The 23,783-nt window shown below is 40.9% G+C and overlaps 1 protein-coding gene across 6 annotated transcripts in view; it reads right to left on the bottom strand.

Moving 5' to 3' along the window:
* Armc4 (armadillo repeat containing 4) overlaps positions 1-23,783 on the bottom strand; it is a 210,041-nt gene that overhangs the window by 115,240 nt on the left and 71,018 nt on the right. For all 6 annotated transcript variants that reach the window (NM_001357492.1, XM_006526313.4, XM_030250622.1 and 3 more), the window contains 6 exons: positions 20,058-20,204; positions 19,074-19,283; positions 14,276-14,518; positions 13,463-13,573; positions 11,097-11,251; positions 7,927-8,169 (listed from right to left, as the gene is read on the bottom strand). In NM_001357492.1, the coding sequence (NP_001344421.1) occupies positions 7,927-8,169; positions 11,097-11,251; positions 13,463-13,573; positions 14,276-14,518; positions 19,074-19,283; positions 20,058-20,204 (1,109 nt within the window). The remainder of the gene's footprint in view (positions 1-7,926; positions 8,170-11,096; positions 11,252-13,462; positions 13,574-14,275; positions 14,519-19,073; positions 19,284-20,057; positions 20,205-23,783) is intronic.

Raw genomic sequence — 23,783 nt, forward strand, 5'->3', positions numbered from 1 at the left:
AAATAGTCTTGGTCATGGTACCTGTGGTGACTTGAATATGCTTGGCCTGGGGAGCAGCACTATCAGGAGGTGCAGCCTTGTTGGATTAGGTGTGGCCTTATTGGAGGCAGTATATCACTGTGGAGATGGGCAATGAGAGCCTCCTCCTAACCACATGAGAGACAGTCTTCTCCTAACAGCCTTCAGATGAAGATGTAGAACTCAGATCCTCCTGCACATTGCTTGCCTGGATACTGCTATGCCTCACCTCAGTGATGATGAACTGAACCTCCAAACCTGTAAGCCAGCCCCAATTAAATGTTGTCTTCATAAGACTTCTTTGGTTATGGTGTCTGTTCAAAGCAATAAAACCGTAACTGAGACAGTACCCAAGTAACTGTGACAGCATTAAAAGTGCTTCTGTTATAAGAAGGAAGACCCAAGTTTGATCCCTAAAACCCATGTCAAAAGAAAAAAAGTTGGATGTCTGGTGGTGTGTGTTTATAATTACAATGCTGAAAAACAGACAAATGAATCCATAAGGCTGTCTGTCCAGCTAAGGTTACTCTATATGTTGATTTCCAGGTCAATGAGAGGCCCTGTCTGAGAAAAGGACTCCTAAGGAATAAGAACTGCTAAGGTTGTCTCTTGGCTTTCACATGCATGCTGCTGTATGCCCACATGGACACTTGCACATACAAATGTGCATCATATAGAAAATGTGGTACATTTACACAATGGAGTACTACTCAGCTATTAAAAATAATGTATTTATGAAATTCCTAGGCAAATGGATGGATCTGGAGGGTATCAACCTGAGTGAGGTAACACAATCACAAAAGAACTCACATGATATGCACTCACTGATAAGTGGATATTAGCCCAGAAACTTAGAATTCCCAAGATACAATTTGCAAAACACATGAAACTCAAGAAGAACGAAGACCAAAGTGTGGACACTTCTCCCCTCCTTAGAATTGGGAACAAAACACCCATGGAAGGAGTTACAGAGACAAAGTTTGGAGCTGAGACGAAAGAATGGACCATCCAGAGACTGCCCCACCCGGGGGTCCATCCCATAATTAGCCACCAAACGCAGACACTATTGCATACACCAGCAAGAATTTGCTGAAAGGACCCTTGTGAGGCTATGCCAGTGCCTGGCAAACACAAAAGTGGATGCTCACAGTCAGCTATTGGGTGGAACACAGGGCCCCCAATGGAGGAGCTAGAGAAAGTATCCAAGGAGCTGAAGGGTTCTGCAACCCTATAGGTGGAACAACAATATGAACTAACCAGTACCCCCAGAGCTTGTGTCTCTAGCTGCATATGTAGCAGAAGATGGCCTAGTTGGCCATCATTGGGAAGAGAGGCCCCTTGGTCTTGCAAACTTTATATGCCCCAGTACAGGGGAAACACCAGGGCCAAGAAGTGGGAGTGGGTGGGTAGGGGAGCAGGGGAGGGGTATAGGGGACTTTTGGGATAGCATTTGAAATGTAAATTAAGTAAATACCTAATAAAAAATTGAAAAAAACCCACATATGTGCATCATATGTACAGCAAGAAGGATAAAAAATAAGTACTTAATAAATAAAAAGAACAGAAATTCAGTATGAACAAATCTATTTCACAGATTTAATACCTATTGTACTATTTTACACATCCTAAGGAGACATCTAATCTATATGAGACAATGTATATGGTTATCATCACAACAGCTTCCTTTACTATTAAAAAAAAAGTTGATGGAATTTTATAAAACTAGAATTTCATGAAAAGTCACAAGATTCAGTAACCAGACTGCTATTTGTAAGATGACATCTCTCTTCTTACTCAGAGCTGTTCATGCACTATATTGCAGTTATTGAGGTTGCACTGAGAGTCTACATGTTTAGACGGTTATGTGACTGGAGTTTAAGCCACAGCCATGAGTCACTAACACAGCTGCTATTCATCAAAACAAGTTCCTAACTCATGAATTACATACAATCATCACAGAAAAGACATACTTACCATGTTCTCACATTCAACTTGTAGCTGAAAGAAGTAATAAATCAAAAAATTCTAGCAATAATAGCCATATCTGAAATATGATATGCAAAGAGTAATATTGTTTGGATTTTTACCAAACTTAAAATACTGTCTTCTAAAATTGTCTTAGTGCATTTTTAAAAACACGTGGGAAAATAAGAACATTCATTCACAGAAAGTTGTGCAAGACAAGCAATTCAAAGACTTCTGTTTGATTTCTTTCCTTTACATGTTCTTTCCTTCTTTCCATCCTTCTTTCTTCCTTTTTTTTCTTCTTTCTCTCTCTTTCTTTTATCTTGTTTTCAATAACTAATTTTTTTTATTCACTTGACATCCCTATCAAAGCCCCATTCATTCACTCCTCTCCTCCCAGTCCGGCCCTTTCAAATCTCATTCCCCATTACCCCTTCCATCTTTCAGTACCTCGTCTAGTTTCCCTCACAACTCTTGTCTTATCCTCCTCACCTTGTTTTCTACTATAACTGTCCTTAAGAACTAGGCTCACTTCCATTTTCACTGTTCTATTTCTTGTGGTCCTTTACATGTCACCCACACTTCAGTCGCTAAGTCCTGGCCATTTGCTATGCCCAGCTCACATCTTCATCCTAAGCTTTGGCTGCCCTGGCCACCTGGATCCACAGGAACTTAATGTCTGCACAATTGCCTCTGAAGTCACCATCATTTGTTAGGTGGTAATCCTGCTGAGTGGCTAACTTACACTTGGGTATGAATTAGGTTTCTAATGTATTATTAACATACTGTCTGCCATTGTGAAGTTCAGACTCCCTTCTTATTTCCCTAGCTGTATTTCCTGCATCTTGGAGTGGAACAATCTGATTGCAGACTTTAACTCCCTCTCTTCATTACAGCTCATATTCAGTCATCTCCTATCTCTTTACTCTTGAACCTGTCAGTTTCTCTGTTCCTCAACGTACCATATTTAGCAGACTTAGTATCAGCTGCCTTTATTTCTTACTTGAGTGATCCACTGTAATACTTACTTAGCTTTGTGTTACATAGTGTTGGGTGTCAGAACTCAGACCCCCATGTTTGCACAGCAGGGATATACACACTGAGCCATCTTCCTAGCCCAAGACCATGTTCCAGTGGAGTCCAACTTGAAAAAAAATTATTTGTTAGATCTCCTTGCATTTGGCTACTACTTTTATTCTTCATTTTATAGAGAGCACATTCCCAACTATTCTATTATAGTAATTATATTCTCTTTTTGTCCAATTTGTAGCTCAACAATTGTTCTCTTTGCATTTTGTACCTGTGTGTATGTGTTAGTGTGTGTGTGTGTGTGTGTGTGTGTGTGTGTGTGTGTGCGCGCGCGCTTAAGTTACTGTGTGCAAATGTATGTGGAAGATAGAGGTCAACCTAAAATGTTATTCTCAGGACTCCATCTACTTTGCTTATGGAGACAGGGCCTCTCAGTTGCTCAGTACTTGCTGGCTAGACAGAGAGCCTCTGGGATCTTCCTGTCTCAATGGCTGAGATTTCAAATATGCACTATGACACCTGGGTTTATATGTAGACTCTGAGATTGAAAGTCAGATACTTATGATTTCAGGGTAATCACTTTATCAACTGAGCTGCCTCCTAAGCCTTTCTGTTTCCTTTGGTTCTCTTTTATGTGTACATGTGAACATGTACATGTGTGCTTGTGCATGTGGAGGCCAGAGGCCAACTTGGGTGTTATTCCTCTGATACTGACTGTGTTTTATTGAGATAAGCTTTCTTAATGGCCTGTATCTCACCAAGTAGTGTAGGCTGGCTGCCCAGAGAACCCAGGAATTCTCCATTCTTCTCATCCCCAGCCCTGGGATTATAAGATGGTGCCACTGTTCCAAACTTCTTTAAATTGTTTGTTCTAGAATGAACATGGGTCCTCATGGTACACACCCATGTGCCATGGTTGTATGCATGGGGAGAGGCCAGAGGTGGATGCTGGGTATCTTCCTCTATCGTTCTTAACCTTATATTTTGAGACAAAGTCCTTCAGTGAAACTGGAACTCACTGACTGACTAGACTTATTGGTCACTGAGACTGCAGGATCCTCCTATCTTCACCTCCCAGTGCTGAGATTACAGGGATACACCACCAACTCCAGCTCTTTAGCATGTGCTGGTGATGCAAATCCAAATGTTCATCCTTCTACAGCAACACATCATGCACTGGGCCATCTCCCAGCCCCCATTCTCTGTATTCTTTAACCACCTGATTCTTAAGATGGTCTATGCATTTTTTTGAAAAACTTTTTGAAAACTGTGGATGCAGAAAAATTATTTATCTGAATTTATCTACTAGCCATTGTGATAGTTTCCTCATGTAACTCCATTAAATAGTCCTTTCTGTTTGTCTACAGAACACACTTCTACCCAGTTCTGAACATCCCAACAGTTAATCTGGTATACTACTAAATTGAGAGCTTCAGTCTGCTGCAATCTGATAGTCACTGTCTCCACATCCTTCCTATCCAGCATCCCCGATGCTACTGAAGATAACATCAAATGATTTGCCTCATGACTCTCCTAACTCCATTTCTCTTGATGTCTTGTAATGCATATATAACTGGGTACCTGAAGGGAATTGCACACTTCTGAGGCCATTCTCTTTCCCAATCTGCTCTCTATAAAAAGCAATGTTGTCTATGCATTGGACAATAATAGGGTTTATTTGGAGTGGAGCCTAAAAAGATGTGGAAGCTTCAGTATGTTACTTTCAATTCAATAATTCACAATCTTTGGCAGATGTGTCTCACACTTTCATATCTGTAGCTCTGACAATTTCCTTGCTTGGGGAAATATATTTTATTTTTAGGTTTTACTCTTCAGTAGTTCTTATAGCCCTTACCATAAGCCAATCCTTTCTTTAAGATCCACATAGAATTTTGTAGATTGACTAATAAACATATTTATTGACATATCAGTATCGTAAGTTTTCACTTGTTTTTCTCCAGATCTCAATTAAGAAGGTTATTTAAGCCTAGGGGTTTTTTGTTTGTTTGTTTGTTTGTTTCATTTCCATTTTTGATATTTCCAAACTTAGAATCTCCAAAAATCAGAATAAGAAAAGAATGAAGCTAATTTCTCTGACCTTTCTTCAGTGGATTTGAGTAAAACTACATCTATTTAAAATATTTGACTGAAACTACATCTATTTAAAATATCAAGAGAAGTCTGGTGGTGCACATTTGAAGCATGGAACTGAAAATGTCTTGTCAGAGTCATCAAAGATGAGGTGCTTGGGGTCCCATGAGAACAGGCTCTGATCTATGCAAATAAAATCTTGTATATTCTCTGAGATATTAGTTACGGCCAAATGACTTGTGAATCAATCAACCAATGATGGAGAGAAGGAAGTGACCACCCTGTGGTTATAGCTGACTACCAAGGAGCCATCAGGGTGAGACTAGATAGCAAAGGAAGAATATGTCTAAAATACAGGAAGATCCCCTGACTTAGCTCAGTACTGTCATAAGCTGTGGTTCAAACCAATGGAAAACAACAGCAACTCAATCCAGTCAAAACTGCTCTGGTGGTTTAGATGAGAATGGCCTCCAAAGAGACATGTAATTGAATGCTTGGTCCCTACTTGGTGGAACTATTTGGGAAGGGTTAGGAGCTGTGGTCTTGTTGGAGGAAGTGTGTCACTACGGGTCATTCAAAAGCCTATGCCATTCTCAAATAGCTTTCTCTGTCTCTGCTTCATGCTGGTGGGTAGAGATATATACTCTAAGCCACCCTCAGTGCCATTCCTGCCTGGCTGCTCCCATGCTCCCTGTTATGATGGTCATGAACTCATCCTCTAAAACTAAAAGCCTCAAATAAACTTTTCTCCACACATTGGTTTGATCATGGTGTCTTACCATGACAATAGAAAGTAACTGAAGTGACAACTAAGGCCCCAGACCCTTTAGGAATATAAATTTGAGTCACCCAAAAGATTAAGAACCAGAGCCTGTAACCTCCCCCCAACCTGAAGCTGGCTGATCCAGACCTTGACTTTGCTGCCACTAAGGAGAAAACCTAGGGTGGAGCCTGCCTCCCTAGATCACTCCATTGTTCAGCCACTGTCGCTGTTCCTCTTCAAGATACTGCTACCTTCTGGGAGGCTGCTGAGCTATTCCTGAGACCACACCCTATCCTGAGTGTGGTCACCTGCAGCTGGGCTCCAAGGATGAATTGGTGGGAATGGGCCTCCCCCCTTCTATATAAGTGCATCCGCCGTTAAACATTTGAGCCTTGACCAGAACATTGTCTTGGCTCCATTATTTCTCGACCTGCTTAGGTTCCCTCTTCTCTTTCAGCTACAATTGCCTCCCAGGCTCAAACCCGGACATGAGAGCCACAGGCTGGCCCCAACAAGAGCCCAGTGATGTGCTTGCTCAGGGTAGCAGGGAATGGTTATAGTATGAGAAATTGTCATGTGGCCAGCAACAATAAGGACCGCAACTGCCACAAATATTTCATCCTTATTATGTTACAAATGTTTTGTAAAGGATTATGTATTAACTTCCCACTCCTTTATCTCCTTCATTTCATAATATGAGCTTTGCTAACTTTATATACTTGTATTTAAGTTCTGTTCACTCTACATAGTTATTAAGTTCAATGATATTGAGAAGAAACAACTGTTACAGAACTCTGAAAATAATGGACACACTTCCAGTTGTTCATGGGAGAGAGGATCACACAGGGCAAAATCCCTGTTGTATTTATCTACAACTTAAATATGGCTTACAGATGCACATATTGGTGCCAAACTGGCAAAGAATGAGCTTGTCATGCTGAAATTTATGTGTCAAGTTGGTTGGGCTTCAGATCCCACATATTTGGCAAGTCTTATGCAACATATTTCTATGAAAGATATTTTTCATGAGATTAACACTTAAAGTGGGCAGGCTGAAAACAGATCAACCTTCATCACACATGTGGCTATCAACTGACCTTCCCTGCTCAAAGAGAATTCTACCAGCAGAGTGCTAGCCTGAATTTCCAGTCTGCAACCCAAACTCTATTAGATTTGAAGCTCACCAAGCTTCCACAATTATAGGAACCAACTCCTTACAATAAACTTTTCTCTCATAGACAGGTAGGCAGGTAAGTAGATGTATACATAAATATATACATAGTGAATATAAGTAGGTAACTATTATATATAAAATATATATAAAGAAAGATATACAGCTATCATCTGGTTTCTACTTGGGCTTTGCTCCAGGATCTCCCACAAACATCTGAGTATGCGGTGCTGAAGTCTCTTTCATACAGAGGTACCGTATCTGAATGTGCTCTGGGCACACCCACCTGTATACATCATAGCACCTCTAAGTTTGTATAATATTAGATAAATACACACACCATGTGAATTGATGTTACACTTTGGTTAGAACAACAAAGAAAAAGTTTACCTATGTTCCATACCAATCAATTTTTCCAAATATTTTTCAATTCACGTTTAAATCTTTTTAAATACACAATAATTTATTCAAGGATTAAGGTCACAGTTTTAAATCCTTGGTATTTCATTTGTTACATTATAGGTAATGCAAATATGCTTTCTGAATTTGCCAGAAATAAGAAATATGATACTTTAGATGGAAACATAATTGCTCTCTAAAAGGCAGAGAAAATTTTTGGTGATTGCATATGGTTTCCACAGGGGCAAGTTGACTATTGGTTTTTGGAAATCCCTACACCTATCCCCAACACAGGACCACTTCTCTTTCAAGATAATGTTCTGGCTAGGCAAGTCATAATATTCACGTTGCAAATCATGAATATTCTCATAGTAACACAGTGTCTTTCATATGTGCACATAAATTCTAAGTGATGTGACAATTTTATGACCATTCAGACATTCCCTGTAGCACTCACAGGTAAAATCCCCCTGTCTCCAGAGCCACTTACGCCATACTTTCTGGTTCTACTGCGCATGCGCCCACAGCTTTTGTGACATTCACAAGAAGTGCTTGGTTTATTCCAACCAGGAGGTTCACGAGAGGTTGGATGCCACCACACTTCCGGACTAGGACCCGATTTTCATATTCTTGACAGCATTCTCCCAAGGCCCCAACCACATTCACGAGCACTTCTTCAGGCTGATCAGTTAAAAGTCCAACCAGTGTCTCAATGGCTTTGTATTCTCGAAACCTAGGTTCAAGGAAAGGAGGTTGTTTATAGTCCAAAGTTAGCAGGAAAGATAGAAAAATAAAAAACTTGCTAAGTAGTTATTTATATTAATTTAGCCATGTACTATATTTTCTGTGCTCATTTGATCCACATAAAAAATTTACTGAGTAGACCCATTTAACCTTCATTCAAATGACTGATCTGATAAGTAGTAAGGCTAGCACCCATACCCAGCCACCTGCAACCTACCTATGTTCTTGATCATGATATTAGATAGCCTCTGAGACAGCTATGGACATATATGAATCTTAGCATCTGTGGATCCATATATGAATATTAGCATATATATACATCTACATATATATGTATATATACTTGTACAACACATCACTGTGTTTCAAAATGAGCAATAAAGCTACTGCAACTCAGATTTTAGAAGTGTTCTACTCTGATCTATGGAAATCAGTCATCTCAATCCACCATTCAGACTTAAGGACAGAAACCAGGTACTCATCTCATTAGGTGCTGAAAAGGCCAATATCCCTTCACAATAAAAGTCCTTGAGGATCTAGAACTATAAGGGACATATCTAAACAAATGCAAACAATGTACAATGACAGCAGACAGCATGCTAAATGGAGAAAAGCTCAAAACAGTGCACTAAGATGAGGAACAACACAAGGAAGCCCATGTGGTTCTAAAGAAGTTAAGAGGAGATGAAATTAACTAGGCCCAAATTCCATGACTGGATAGGTAGGTCATAGGCACTAGGTAAAAAGCAATGACTATTATTCTGCTAAACGAACATGGTATTAAACTGTACTCTTAAGTCCTAATTTTTACACCCATAGATCAGTGCATCTCTCAGTCTCATCCAAAAATCTTCATTTGCAATAAATAATGATTAATACAGAGGCAGGTCAGTGAGCACAGAACAATTTACTGTGGAATACTCAGGTCTAAATTTACTCCCCATCAAGTCTCACACATCATCATGAAAGAGAGGCCAGCAATATCATAAGAGACAGAAGAAGCAGACAATTACTGTGAAATAGTGTTTACTGGACATAATATGTGAATTGTATACACAAATTCATATGGCCTGGGACTTTGTACACAAGACTTGGATACAAGAAAATCAGTCATTATGGCAGGGGAGGGGCTTATGAAGTCCCAACCCAATATGAGGAGCTACTGGCAATTGATGTTTACTGGGAGAGGAAGAATCACTTCTCTTCAGGGATGTAGTTCTAAAAGGCTATGGATACTCAGTATGTGGTCTTGTACTCATGCACAGATAAGCACCACTAAGTGGATTCAGTATGTTTTATAAAATAAAAAGAGCACATGAAGTTGGGAGGAGAAAGAGGAGGGGAAAGAAGAAATTTGAGAGGTAAGAATAGGTGTGGATTAGTTGATCTAAACATGTTACATACATGTATAAATATTAAATAAAACATTTTAATTGGTCTTCTCAGACTAGTTCATTATTATTAATCCATAGTATGTTTTAGAATCTATCTTCAAGTAATTTTACTGTGATGTTTTTCAGTGTATATTTAAATCAAATGAAGCATTATCAAAATGAGAATTTTTTCTTATTTCTAATAAATTTCATCAGTATTTATGTATTAAGCTATAGATGTATTTTATTACTACCAGTAATAGAGTTTGTGTTAGTTGAGGTTATATTTATTACAAATTCCATCAAATATTCTTAAACAAGCCTACTTTCTGTTAGGCTAAGCAAATTTCTAAAAGAAAATACCAAATTAAAAAAAAAAACTTCTCAAAATACTCATGAAAAATGTTAATTCTAAAATGACCCAGAGAAAGTCTTAAAAATCAAAATGAATAAAAATTATAAGTATTTTATAATTTGTTTAAAAAACAAATGTAGAACTATAAGAGCCAGGAATGCAGCTCAGTGGTAGATTGCTTGGTTTTCAAGCACAAGGCCTTGGGTTTGATCCCCAACACCCAAACCTTTACAAATACATTAAAGTAAAATTAAGTGAAATCATAACCTTTTCAGAGCAGTTAGTTAAGAGAGGTTAGTTAAGAGTCATTAGTAGCCATTCAGCTGCCTCATTTATGTTTTTAAAAATGGAAACTAGGGGAGGAAAGATAGCTCAGCATTTTAAAGTTAGAAATTCTTGCTGTGAAATCATAAGACCAGAGTTTGGATGCAAAATGCACAAACAAGTTGGGTGAGTAGTGCCCATCAGCAGCCATAGCTTCATGTAGGGATTGTTGGCTTCCAGTCAAGGTTTGAAAAAAAAAAGTCAACTGAGGCTCAGGGAGCAGTAAGGGAGATAGATGACATGCCTAACTTCCTCTTCTGGTCTCAGAGACACACACTGGCATACACGTTTGCACATACACTTGCACACATCTGCATATATACCTGCACGTGCTTACACACACATCTGTATACACACCCACAGCAACACATGTATACACACACAAATAATTTTTAAAAAATATCTCTGGGAGGACTACTCTTTTCTAAAGGAAAATGGAGAAGTGGATCTAAGGGAGAGGAGATGGGGGATTAGGAAGAATAGCGGGAGGGAAAACCATGGGCAGGGTGTATTGTATGAGAGAAGAATAAATAAAGGTAATAACTAAGGAAGAATGTGTAGGCTACTTCTATTTGCAAAGTGCATTACTTTGATAGAGAACATAAGATTTTTAAATGTATGTTTCTTTTCATATGTGGAGTGGCCTATTCACACAGAAAGAGCATGTCAACCCATGTTAAACATAAAATTTCTGTATAGTAGGATGGTGAGAGGTCTCTTTTCCTAATAATCTTTCCATTCTACCTTTTACTCCACATTAATGATGCACATTATTGATTATAGTCAAAGCCACTATCCCCTTATAAACACCACTTGATTATATTTTACTATAAAATACTATGAAATATCAAATGCCTTACTTACTTAATCACATTTTCTTTGCTGATGGAGCATTTCCATATTGCCCCAGTAACAGCAGCTAATCGTTCTTTATTGTCTGTATTATTGAGTAGACTGGCCAGGGGTTTAAGTCCTCCATGCAGTCTAACCAGGTCTCGGGTCTCCTCATCTTCAGCACACTGAACAAAAAGTCAAACCAAAGGCTGTCAGAGATCAAGGAATCAAGCATTCAGTGCTGGCCAATGAGGCTCATCTATGAGAGTTCTCCATTGCAAGTTGCTGCTGTTCTGTAACAGTCTGCATCAGAGTTGCAGGGAACCTAGTGGGATTTCCAAGATCTTGTGTAACAGATTGCCAGCCAGAGTCTGCTTCTCTGCTTCTCCTGCAGAAGGGTAGCCAGGCCCTTTGCACATTGGGCTGGACTGGAGGGAGAGAAGTTTATCCGAGTGAGTGGATGCAGGCAGGATCTTGGTCAGTGGTGAGTGCTCAGGCAAAGAACACACACACACCTGGGAACAGCTTCAGAAAACTGAATCAGTTTAATGGGATAGGGGTGGGGGAGAGAAAGGGGTAATTTATGCCCTGGGAATGTAGCCAGGGTCTCTGGGACAAGGTTTGTGTGGCTATGTACAGTTGGCCAGGACAGGGGTTTTGGAAGATGCCTCATCTGCATGCTCATTGGCTATGTGATGGGGCTATGTGATGGGGCTATGTGATGGGGCTATGTGATGGGGCTATGTGATGGGGCTATGTGATGGGGCTTATGAGGTCAAACAAGGAGTGAGGCCTGATAATTATCAGGGTAATAAATTCTTACTAGAGTTGATGGTGAGGCAGCTAGCTTTGAAGAACTCTCTCTCTCTCTCTCTCTCTCTCTCTCTCTCTCTCTCTCTCTCTCTCTCTCTCTCTCTCTGTGTGTGTGTGTGTGTGTGTGTGTGTGTGTGTGTGTGTGTGTGTAAATCAGGACTATTTATCCCTAATACATGTTTATCGATACTCTCTCAAAATTCAAAAATTGAAGATCTAACTCTTAGTGCTTTGGATTTTAAGTGGGTGTGGGGGGCAAGGTAAAGGTGAGATGAGGTTGGGATGAGTACCTAAAAGATGGCTGACCTTTTCCTGAGAGAGGCTACAGCACTGACATACACAGGGAAAAGACAGTTAACTGCAAGCCAAGGACAAAGGTCTCTAAAGAAACTACCCTGTGTAAATCTTAATTATCCACTTCCAGACTCCAGAAAACAAAATCCCTTTGAAGCCACCCAGTTTATGGTTGTCTACAGAAGCCTTAGAGAAGGAATGTAATCTCTAGCATCTCTGATGTGGTTTGGAGTCCACTCTCATTATGCTCACCTTAAGTAGTCCACTCTGCTTAGAAAGAAGCTTGTGTGGCCACAACCAGCCAGACATTTATTTTTTAAGGCCACCCTCATCCCTGACAATTCTAATCTGTGCTCTGGTATACTAGAGAATAATCCACACAAAGTTAGTGGAGATTGAAATAAGTAAATTCATAACAAAATGCATATACACACATTCACACACCCTAGGAGCAAGCATGCACATAGAGAACATTCATTCAACTATCCTTGGTAGAAGAAACATTTCCCAAGATCACTTTCTACAAATAGACTTGGTGTAAAGCAACACAGGTTCATCATGTATTAATGAGCTATTGTATCCAATGTGCAAAGGGCCTAGCTACACTGAGCGGGAGATGCAGGTCTTAAAGGATGTAAATAATCACACCAGTTGACAAATTGGCACGTGTATGAGTAAATCTGTTACCATCACAGTATAGCAGTTCTCACCCTATTAGGTCTTTAAGACCCCTGGGGTACTTGCTAAAACTGCACATTCCCAAGTGCTAACATGAAGATTTGGCTCTGAAATCCACACTGTGTCCTCTACTGTATGCTGTTCATGCTTGGCACTATCTTGAGAGAGGTCTGGGGATCCTTCAGGAGCTGGAAAGTAGCTGGAAGGAGTGGATCACTGGTAGGGTATTTGGGAAGTGTGTTTTTCCTGCTCTCTCTGTCTCTCCTCTCTCTGTCTCTGTCTCTCTCTTTCCCTCTCTCCCCCCCTCTCTCTCTGTCTCTCTCTCTTTCTCTCTCTGTCTCTTCCCTTCCTTGTCTATACTGACTAGAACAATCTCTATTACTTTGCCCTGCACTGTGAACTAGGCTGCTCTACAATCACTACTTCACCATAATGATATGTAACAATGAGCCCAAATCCATCTTTCTTCTCCCTTTTCGACCAGGTATTTGATACACAGTACACACAGTACAAGAATTAGCACAGCTCGGGGGGGGGGGGGGGCTGGGTGTTTAGAAATGCTGCCTCTAACTACAGGAACAAAGAGATCCACTGGAGAGAGCCAGCCCCACCTGGTAGATGGCCATGGCACAGTGCTCCTGGAGCTGCTCATTCTCGCTGTTCAGGTTCTTCACGAGGTTCTCTATGATCCTTTCTGCCTTGATGGCAGCTCGGTAGTTTTCCTAGAAAAATAAAAACATTAATAAATATGAATGTATAATGTGACTATAATCATAACCACCCTGAACAAACTGCTTGGACACCAAAGTCCAAACATTCCATGTCTGTTCAAGGACAGAAGAACTATCCAATACTGGGAACAACATATCACAAGTTCACATTCAGTTAGTGGATGCTTAATTTGATTTTCATTCTCTCTTTTAAAAAAAGACATTTAAGAAAAGGTTCCTTAAATTTCATGGCAAACTTGAAGATTATTATTATTAAACTTGAGGATTATTATTAAAGCAGGCCGGCAGGAGGGTTCAGTGCTTAGCACACAAGCATGAGCACAGAGTTCAAATTACCAGTGCCCAATTAAAAACCAGGTGGGCACAGAGGCCTATCTATAATCTCAGCACTTGGGAGACAGGGGCAGGAGATTCCCAGGGCAAGCTAGCTGGCTAGACGAGCCAAAGTGGCAAGCCTCAGGTTCAGCGAAAAACTGCCTCGGTAAACAAAGTGGAGAGCAATCCATTAAGACATTCAACATCAGACTCTGGCTTAATTGTGCACACACATGCATGTGTACCCACATGCACACGCCCATACACATGTGAACACACATGTACACATTCATAACCATGTGCACATACAGAACAACCATGGATGGAAGAAAAAAGGAGGGAAGGAAAGACAAACAAAACCTAGAATAGCTTGGGCACCTCTGATGCACATTCTTGCAATGTCCCCACCACTGGAATGAGCATGTTTTCATGTGAAGTCTTCAGTAGCCGAGCCAGCAAGGGGATGCCCCCAGCTTTACGAATGGCTTCTTTGTTCGAGTGACTCTTACTGCAGCTCCAGAGCGCCAAGGCCCCGCATCGAGCCACTTCTACATCCCTGGTTTCATACAGGCTTGGTTGAGTTGGCTCTGTTGAATTCTGTCCACAGTCCAATAGAGCAACCTAGGAAAATAGATGTATATAATATACATAGCCTCCATTTTTATTTTTATTATTTGAGGCTGTTTATGTGTGTGTTGTATGTGTGTGCATGTGTGTAACTGTATGGACATGTGTGCAGGTCAATGGACACCTTGCAGGAACCAGTTATTTCCTTCCATGATGTGTCCTGAAGACTGAACTCAGGGTGTCAGGCTTGGCAGCAAGTGCCTTGACCCACCAGGTCATCCCACCAGCCCAAATATAGAAGCCTTTAAAATAAATGTGAATCCATTCTCCATATAACTCACTCTACCATAATTAACTATGTCAAAAGTAAAACTCATCCTACCATAACTAACTCCATCACAAGTAAACCTAATTTAAACAGTATGTTTATTGTATAGACAATGAGAACAAAGAAACAAAATATTCATCCCATACCATTTTCCTCTGGGTCTGTGAGCTCTCATGCTTTCTTCCTTTGAGAAAATACTTCAAGATATTAATTTTTAGTACAGCACTAGAATTCATAGTATTATTTGTAAATCAGGCATAATGTTGCATTCCCATAAGTCAGAGGCAGAATTGAGAATTAATCTGGGCTAATAAATTTGAAACTAGCATAAGCTGTAAGACAAAACCTTTTTACAAGCAACAATACCACACTACCACTACTACTATAACCCACATTATCACTGCCAGTATTTCAGAAACCCAGGCTCTCCAAAGCCAGTCCAGTTTTGCAAAGCAAGTTCAATGGCTTATGCCTCTCAAATTCATGGACAAGAGGGCACAGCTATGCACACATGATAGCAGAACCCATTAAACTAAATTGCCAGTGTGTTCCATTTTTTTCTTTTTAATGATAAAATCACTGAAGACATAAAAGAAAAGCAATATAAAGGCACATAGTAGTAGATCAGAGTGCCCTGTGGAGGAACTAAAGGAGACTCTCCCAGAGGAGGTTATCTGTCATTTTCGGGGACTGGCTATCTTTATCTTGGGATGTAGAGATAACTATTATATATACTGTTTCTCGTTAACCAAAACCCATGATTATTCGCACATAGTCACAAACATCCATGCCAAATTTATGAAATCCCACACCTAAAGCTGACCTTCAATTTCAATTCCAAATTTGGCTCAAAAGACAATGGAGTTCAGGGTGGGAAGACAACGAATATAGCCACAGCTTTTAGCTGTGAACTACTAGAGAGATCACACACAGAAAGAGAATTCTAAGATGGTGGGGCTGCCCACAAGGCAGACAGGTCTACAAAATCTCCCTGCAACAGTTATTCTCATTATCCCTCTAAATGTCAAACTTCTTAACTCCCCCCTAACTCTTTGCATGCAGCTTTGTGGTGAGCAGCCCACCTTTCTGTCTTCATCTCTGTACTCCAGACATCTTACCATGGATTTGGCCACATTAAACCAACAGCAACTTTGAGACTTTCCATGCCAGCCTTTGCCTCATCTTCCTGAAATGCTTTTCCTGGTGTGTCTGTCTACCAGAAACCTTCCACAAGCCATGAAGCAGCATCTCCTCCCTCCAGCCTTGCCCGGCTTTCCCCTCCTAGAAGAACTGACTACCCCTCCCCATCCTTTATTTTTCTACCATTCCCAGGACTGGCTGGCTTCAGCTGGATGCCTAATATGCACACAGTACTTTAGGGAGCTATGTTCTTTCTGTCTGACACCACTACTCAATTGTGGCATCCTCATGGTAGAGATGAATATTTACTTCTGTCTGTATCCTGCACATACTGCCACATTCTCAACCCAAGACCTCAAAGCAGGCATCCAATACTGACCATTCCTAGCCCTAATTTGCCTGTTATTTCAAATCACAATAAAATGAGTGTCATTATCTTATTAGGTTAGTGCAATTGGATAAATACTAGGTTCAAAAATGTGATGCGAGATTCAAAGACCCAAAGACCCCCATTTTGCACTTATTTTTTTATTCTTATAATTTATGGGAGTTATTTTCATGAACAGCTATACCAGTCTATCTCATAATTTAATACTTACAATGATTATTGAATTTCTTTCAAGATTTAAATGTGTATATGTTTGATTTGGTGTGCGTGTGATATCTGGTGTGTGTGTGTGTTCATCTGTATGGGTGTGACATGATGCATTTTTGGAAGTCAGGGGATAATCTCTTGTCAGTTCTCACTTCTGTCTTTTCAAGGTTGTGTTTCTTGTGTCCTGCAGTGTGGGCCAGCTAGCTGGTCTGAGAGCTTCTGGGGATTTTCCTCTCTTCATATCTGATCTCACCATATGAGTGTCAGGATGACAGATGCACATGATCTCATCTAGCTTAACATGGGTGCTGAGATCAGCACTAAATTTACTTGTTAAAGTTTTAATTAAAATTCATTTCTTCTCTTGCCCTCTAATCTCTCTTTTTTTCTCTTCCTCTTCCTCTCTCTCCCTCTGTGTATGCACACACGCATGAGTGTTTGGAAGTGCATGTGTGTGGGGGTGCATGTGTGCAGGTCAGAGGACAACATGTGAGAGTTGGTGTTCCCCTTTCACCATATTTGTTCCAGGATTGAACCTAGGTTGCCAGGTTGCTGACAAGCACTCCTACTTAGCTATAAGCTAATCTATCACCCTGTCCCCAGCACTTGTACTTTTCTAAGGTCTTTGATGAAGGGACAAGAGTTTGAACACATGCTTTTTCTTTTGATAGTAGTTACTGAAATAATCATTTTTCCTGATGACTAAGGTAAGTCTTATACACGAAAGACAAGTTGAAAAATGTAAGAGGAAATTCATGTTTTTCTTCATTTCTACAGCTTTCCCCTGAAAACCGAGCAGTCACTCCAAGATACCTCTGTGACCAACTCCTTGCATATATTCCTAATGTACATTTTTAACTGTGTATATAGATTTCTGTGTGTGAGCAGTTCTTTATATTTTTATATCTTAAGTATCAATAATTTGATATTAACATTTTATATACTATTAAACAATATATATTCCTCTTTTGTTATCAATATTCTAAAACCACAGTGCTGCTGCTGCTGAATACAGACACTTCTCAAACATTAACTGAGTGAAAACCATCCACACCCAGGTTGCTTTCTGCTCTGTTTTCTAACTGACAATACAGCTTGACTGCCAGTGCAGGAAAGTTCTAGTGTGAGTCAGCACATCAGAGGCTGGGGCTCCTGAGACCACCTTCTACCACAACCGTAGCCTTGCTCCTTCTCCTCTCACCTCTCCCACATTTTCTGTTCACTCTTATCCTCACACACTTCCATGTCCGCAGAATCTCTCCATCATCCCAGGAATTAAGCCCATGCCCTTTCCCATAGTGGACATCATTCTATCACTGAGCTATGATGATGCCTTGGTTAATTAGCACCTTCTGTTTCCTCTGATCTTGCAGTGGATTCCAGCCAGTGACATAGGTGACAATATTTTCTAAATTCTCTATTATTTGAAAATTGAGCTGTGGGCTGAGAAATGTAGTTCATAGGGGACTTGTCAGACCTGAGGCCTCCCAGTAATCTATGGAGGTAATCCTACCTGAGATTCCTAGCAGCAGAAATATAGGGGAAGGGAAGAGTTCCAGTGGAGAGAGGGGGACATCAACCCACTCATAAAGCATTTGACCCAAAATTTGTTCTGCCTACAAGATGTACAGGGATAAAGATGGAGCAGAGATTGAGGGAATGGTCAACCAATGATTGGTCCAAGTTTTAGACCCATCTCATAGGAGGGAGCCAAACCCTGACACTATTAATGATACTCTGATATTCTTGAAGACAGGAGCTTAGCATAACTGTCCTCTGAGAGGCTTCATCCAGCAGCTAATGATAATAGATGCAGAGACCCATAGCCAAACATTAGGCAGAGCTCAGGGAGTCTTGTTGAAGAGTGTGAGGAAAAATTGAGGGAGCCATGGGGGTCAAGGACTCCACAAGAAAAACCTACAAAGTCAACCTACAAAGACGTACAAAGACCAGAAACTGGACCACTAAGCAAAGAGCATGCATGGGCTGGACCTAGGGCCCCAACACATCTGTAGCAGATGTGCAGCATGTGGGTTCCCTAGCAAATGGAGTGGAGGCTGACCTTGACTCTGTTGCCTCCCTTTTGATCCCTTTCCCCTAGCGGAGCTGCCTGGTCTGGCTTCATTGGGAAAGGATACACCTTGTCCTATTGCAACATGATATGCTAGAAGGGGTTGGTATCCATGGGGGACTGTTGCTTCTTAGAGAAGGGAGGAGGGATGGGGTGTGTAAAGGTGAGACTTGGAGGAGAAGAGAGAGGGAGAGGTGATTGGATGTTAATTAATTAATTAAATAATTAATTAATGGGGAAAAAGAAAAGAAATTGAGGTTTCAATATTATTTTTTGGCCCTTGCTAACAAATATATTTACATCATTCTTAAAGCCATGTTACAAAACAAAACAAACAAACAAACAAACAAACAAACAAAAAAGATTCTCAAGCCACACATCCTGATGACTAGATGCACAAAGCATCAGATAAGACCAGAAAGAAGGGCTATGTAGGTGTCTGCTAGTATCTGAAGATGGTAATGGTGGTACTCACCAGCTTGGTAATGCCTCCGTGTTGCCTCACTGCCCGCCGAGCTCTCTTGAACTTGGCAACATTTGCTATCGTCTCAGCTGACAAACACTTAAGACTCTTGTGTGGAGAATCAAGTATATTAACCATAATTGGTAGGCCCCCAAGGTCAACAATATTACGTCTGATTTGAGGATTATGACTGATTTCCTTCAGGATTTTTAATGAACCAATCTGGTGGGGGGAGTGACAGATGATTGAGAGTTTAATATATACCCAGTGCTATGCTTTTTTTTATTAGATATTTTCTTTATATACATTTCAAATTTCAAATGCTATCCTGAAAGTTCCCTATACCCTCCCCAGCCCTGCTCCCCTACCTACCCACTCCTGCCTCTTGGCCCTGGCATTCCCCTGTACTGGGGCATATAAAGTTTGCAATACCAAGGGGCCTCTCTTCCCAGTGATGGCCAACTAGACCATCTTTTGCAACATATGCAGCTAGAGACACGAGCTCTGGGGGTACTGGTTAGTTCATATTGTTGTTCCACCTATAGGGTTGCAGACCCCTTCAGCTCCTTGGGTGCTTTCTCTAGCTTCTACATCGGGGCCCTGTGTTCCATCTTATAGATGACTGTGAGCATCCACTTCTGTATTTGCCAGGCACTGGCATAGCCTCATACGAGACAGCTATACCAGGATCCTAAGTCTACCTAAGGGCCATTCCCAGCTAAGGTTTTTAAGAAATAGTTTCCATCCCTGAAGATTACACACAGCCTTTATACTTTTTCCTTCATATATATATATATATATATATATATATATATATATATACACTTCTCATTTCAAAAGCACATGCAGCTAGGAGGAAGAGAAAGCAGATAAATTAGAAAGAACATGAAGTGCAGCCTCTGGATCATCAGCAATGACAGTGAACGACAATGAGGCAGACAGATGTAGTAGACACCCAGAGCTTCCAGCTTCTCACCATTGTGACAAAGTTCTTACCTTGCACTTGACTTCATCTGTATCGAGCAGATTTATTAAGACTTCAAGCCCGCCAACATCTCTAATTGCTAGCTGGCAGGTCTCTTGAGCTAGGTTGAAATCCCTCATGGAACACAAGGCAATCACCGTTGCCGTCTGATTCCCCCCCTAGGAAGAAGACACAATGCCATATAAAGGTTAAATAAGGCCACATTCTCTGCAAGCTAGGAAATGAGTCTCCTCACACATGGCACATAAAAATTTTAAAGTTCTCTGAGTGGGTTATAATTTGTTAAATGAATTATGATGAGCAAAAGCATGGAAAAGCTGTAGTGGGTGTCATAAAATGTTATTCCAATTAAGCATCAACATTTACAGTGGGCTTCCTTTAAACAGTTACAACAAAGGGTGGTATTAAGGCATTAAATGGGGTCCAAAAGCACACCTTGAGGGAGCAACTGAAGGATGGAAGTTATATGTTGAAGTGGTAAATGGTCCCCCAGTTCTTGATTAGTTGCATTGGGCAATGCAATCTACATTTGAAAATTGCTCTTACTAAGATTGGGCATTTGGTCTTTGCTGAGCTTACTGATATATAATTCTTAAATCTTGTAATCTTCAAGGTGATAAATGTCTTTTGCATGCTAATGGATTGGCTGATCTCCTCTGTTTGGGGTCAGGATTCTGGCTGTCCTCAAAAGGATAAAGGTAACCATCAGGGTTGGAAATTACCACTTTACTAGTTAGCCTTGGGAAGGAAAGCAGGCATGAAGGTTAAGTTGGTCACCAATGGTTAAAAATTCATCAGTTTTCATATGAAGTCTCCATTAAAAAAAAAGTATCAAAGAACAAGGTGTTCCTGGGGAGGGAAGAACATGCCTAGAAAGGGCCAAGAAGCCTCAGCCCAATAAAGCTCCTCATGGGCTTTGTAGCATTCTTTGTTAAAAAAAAAAAAACAAAAAAAAAAAAAACAAAAAAACAAAACCTGTGTGCTGGTTAGTTTTTATGAAGTTTGTACAAGGTAGGGTCATCTGGGAAGTAGAAACCTTAATTGAGAAAATGCCTCCATCAGAGTGGCCTATAGGCATGCCTGGGGTGTGTTTCTTAATTAGTGATTGATGGTTGATGTGAAAGGCCTGGGGGGGGGGGGGGAGGCAATTGGTCCTGAGTTGTATAAGGAAGTAAGTAGAGCAAGCCATTAAGAAGTCAGTAAGCAGCACTCCTCCATGGCTTCTGCTTTAGTTCCTACCTTGAGTTCCTGACTTGACTTCCCATCATAGTAGACTATAAGCTGTAAATCTTTTCCTCCCTGAGGTACTTTTGCTCATGGTATTTACTACAGCAATATAAAACAAATCAAGGAGCATGTTTTCCTGAAGCCTGTGAGCTGTTCTAGAAGGTTCAACAAACTGGATGGGGATGTTGTGAGAATCCTGCTTATAACCAGAGAGAAACAGGAGTCACAGCTGGCCTTATCATGGGCATCAGAAACTTGAGGCCACCTTGGAGAGCCTCCATTGGAGCCACTCACAGCTGCAGGAAGAGGCAGTCTCCTGTAGGGAGGAAACACTCGCTCTCCCTGAAGTCACAAAAGTCTTCTATGTTGACTTTCAGGATGCAATTGAGGAAAACATGTTTTTCCTTTGCATACATACATGAAAAAAATCTGACAAAGAAACTGGGGAGAGGGAAACCTCGTGGACAATAGCAGAACAATAGGACCTAAAGTAGGTACAGAAAGGGCTGGAGTGAAAAGAATTTAATTCTGTAAGACTTGGTGATGTGTTGCAAGAAGGAAACAGAAGAAGCTTCATGGCTGTGAGTGACTCAATGGCCCAACAGAGAAAGTTACTGCCCACCATTTTCCACCTGGACCCACCAGAGGCCCTCTCCAAGCTGCAGGATCTCGGGATCACCTCACCATCTTCCGCCTGAATCCAGCCAAGGGCACCAAGAGCCCCAGAGAACTCTCCACACCACAGGACTCCTAGCACACCCAGGACCTCGGGATCACAGGTGAGTGGAACACAACATCAGCTCCAAAGAATAGAGGAGGGTCTTGTGCCAGCGGGAACAGGGACAAAGGAATCCCGCCCAACCAGAGGCTGAGATTCTTTCTGGTCAGGGCCAGCCCTGCCATCTTCTGTGTGACCACGGCGCTGGGGGCATCAAGGGCCCCAGAGGACTCTCCATGCTGCAGGACCCCTAGCACACCCAGGACCTCGTGATCACTGGACAGCACATGGGAATCAGAAGCAACAGAGCTTCTTGGACAGGGTCCCATTGGGCCTTCTTCCTCGGCCAGGAGGTGGAGCTGAGACCCAGACCCCTGGGCACCTTCCTTGCCAGAGAAGAGTCAGCCTACAGGGAGGACTCTGACCCCAGGACTCAAGAGGTGGATCAGAGCTCCAGAAATCTGGACACCTACCCTGCAAGAGGAGAGCTTGCCTGCAGAGAGTGCTCTGACCACTGGGACTCAGGTAAGAGTTGGACTCCCAGGAGTGCTGACAGAGGAAAACAGAATCACAGGAAGAACAAATTCCAGCTAGAGACAGCTAGAACATTAACACCAGAGATTATCAGATGGCAAAGGCAAACATAAGAATCTTACTAACAGAAACCAAGAACAGTGGGCATCATCAGAACCCAGTACACCCATTGCAGTGAGTCCTGGATACCCCAACACGCCTGAAAAGCAAGACTCGGGTTTAAAATGATATCTCATGATGGCGGTAGAAGATTTTTAAGAAGGAAATTAATAACTTACTTAAAGAAATACAGGAGAACATGGCTAAAGAGGTAGAAGGCCTTAAAGAGGAAGCACAAAAATCCCTTAAAGAATTACAGGAGAACAATGCTAAACAGGTAGAAGTCCTTAAAGAACTACAGGAAGATACTGCTAAACAGGTAGAAGGCTTTAAAGAAGAAACACAAAAATCCCTTAAAGAGTTACAGGAAAACACTACCAAACAGGTGATGGAATTGAACAAAACCATCGAAGATCTAAAAATGGAGGTAGAAACAATGAAGAAAACACAAAGGGAGACAACTCTGGAGATAGAAACCCTAGGAAAGAAATCAGGAACCATAGATGTGAGCATCAACAACAGAATACAATAGATGGAAGAGAGATTCTCAGGTGCAGAAGATTCCATAGAAAACATGCACACTACAATCAAAGAAAATGCAAAAGGCAAAAAGTTCCTAACTTAAAACATCCAGGAAATCCAGGACACAATGAGAAGATCAAACCAATGGATGATAGGAGTAGATGAGAATGAAGATTTTCAACTTAAAGGGCCAGTAAATATCTTCAACAAAATTATAGAAGAAAATTTGCCATACCTAAAGAAACAGATACCAATGAACATACAAGAAACCTACAGAATTCCAAATAGACTGGACCAGAAAAGAAATTCCTCCTGACACATAATAATCAGAACAACAAATGCACTAAATAAAGACAGAATATTAAAAGCAGTAAGGAAAAAAGGTCAAGTAACTTGTAAAGACAGGCTTATTAGAATTACTCTACACTTGTCACCAGAGGCTGTGAAAGCCAGAAGACCCTGGACAGATGTTATATAGGCCCTAAGAGAACAGGCAACTATACCCAGCAAAACTCTCAATGTTTCTCCATCTTAACAGATGGAGAAACCAAAGTATTCCATGACAAAACAAAATTCACACAATATCTTTCTAGGAATCTAGTCCATCAGAAGATAATAAAAGGAAAACACCAACAAA

This window comes from Mus musculus, chromosome 18, assembly GCF_000001635.26.
Source record: "Mus musculus strain C57BL/6J chromosome 18, GRCm38.p6 C57BL/6J".
Lineage (NCBI taxonomy): Eukaryota > Metazoa > Chordata > Mammalia > Rodentia > Muridae > Mus > Mus musculus.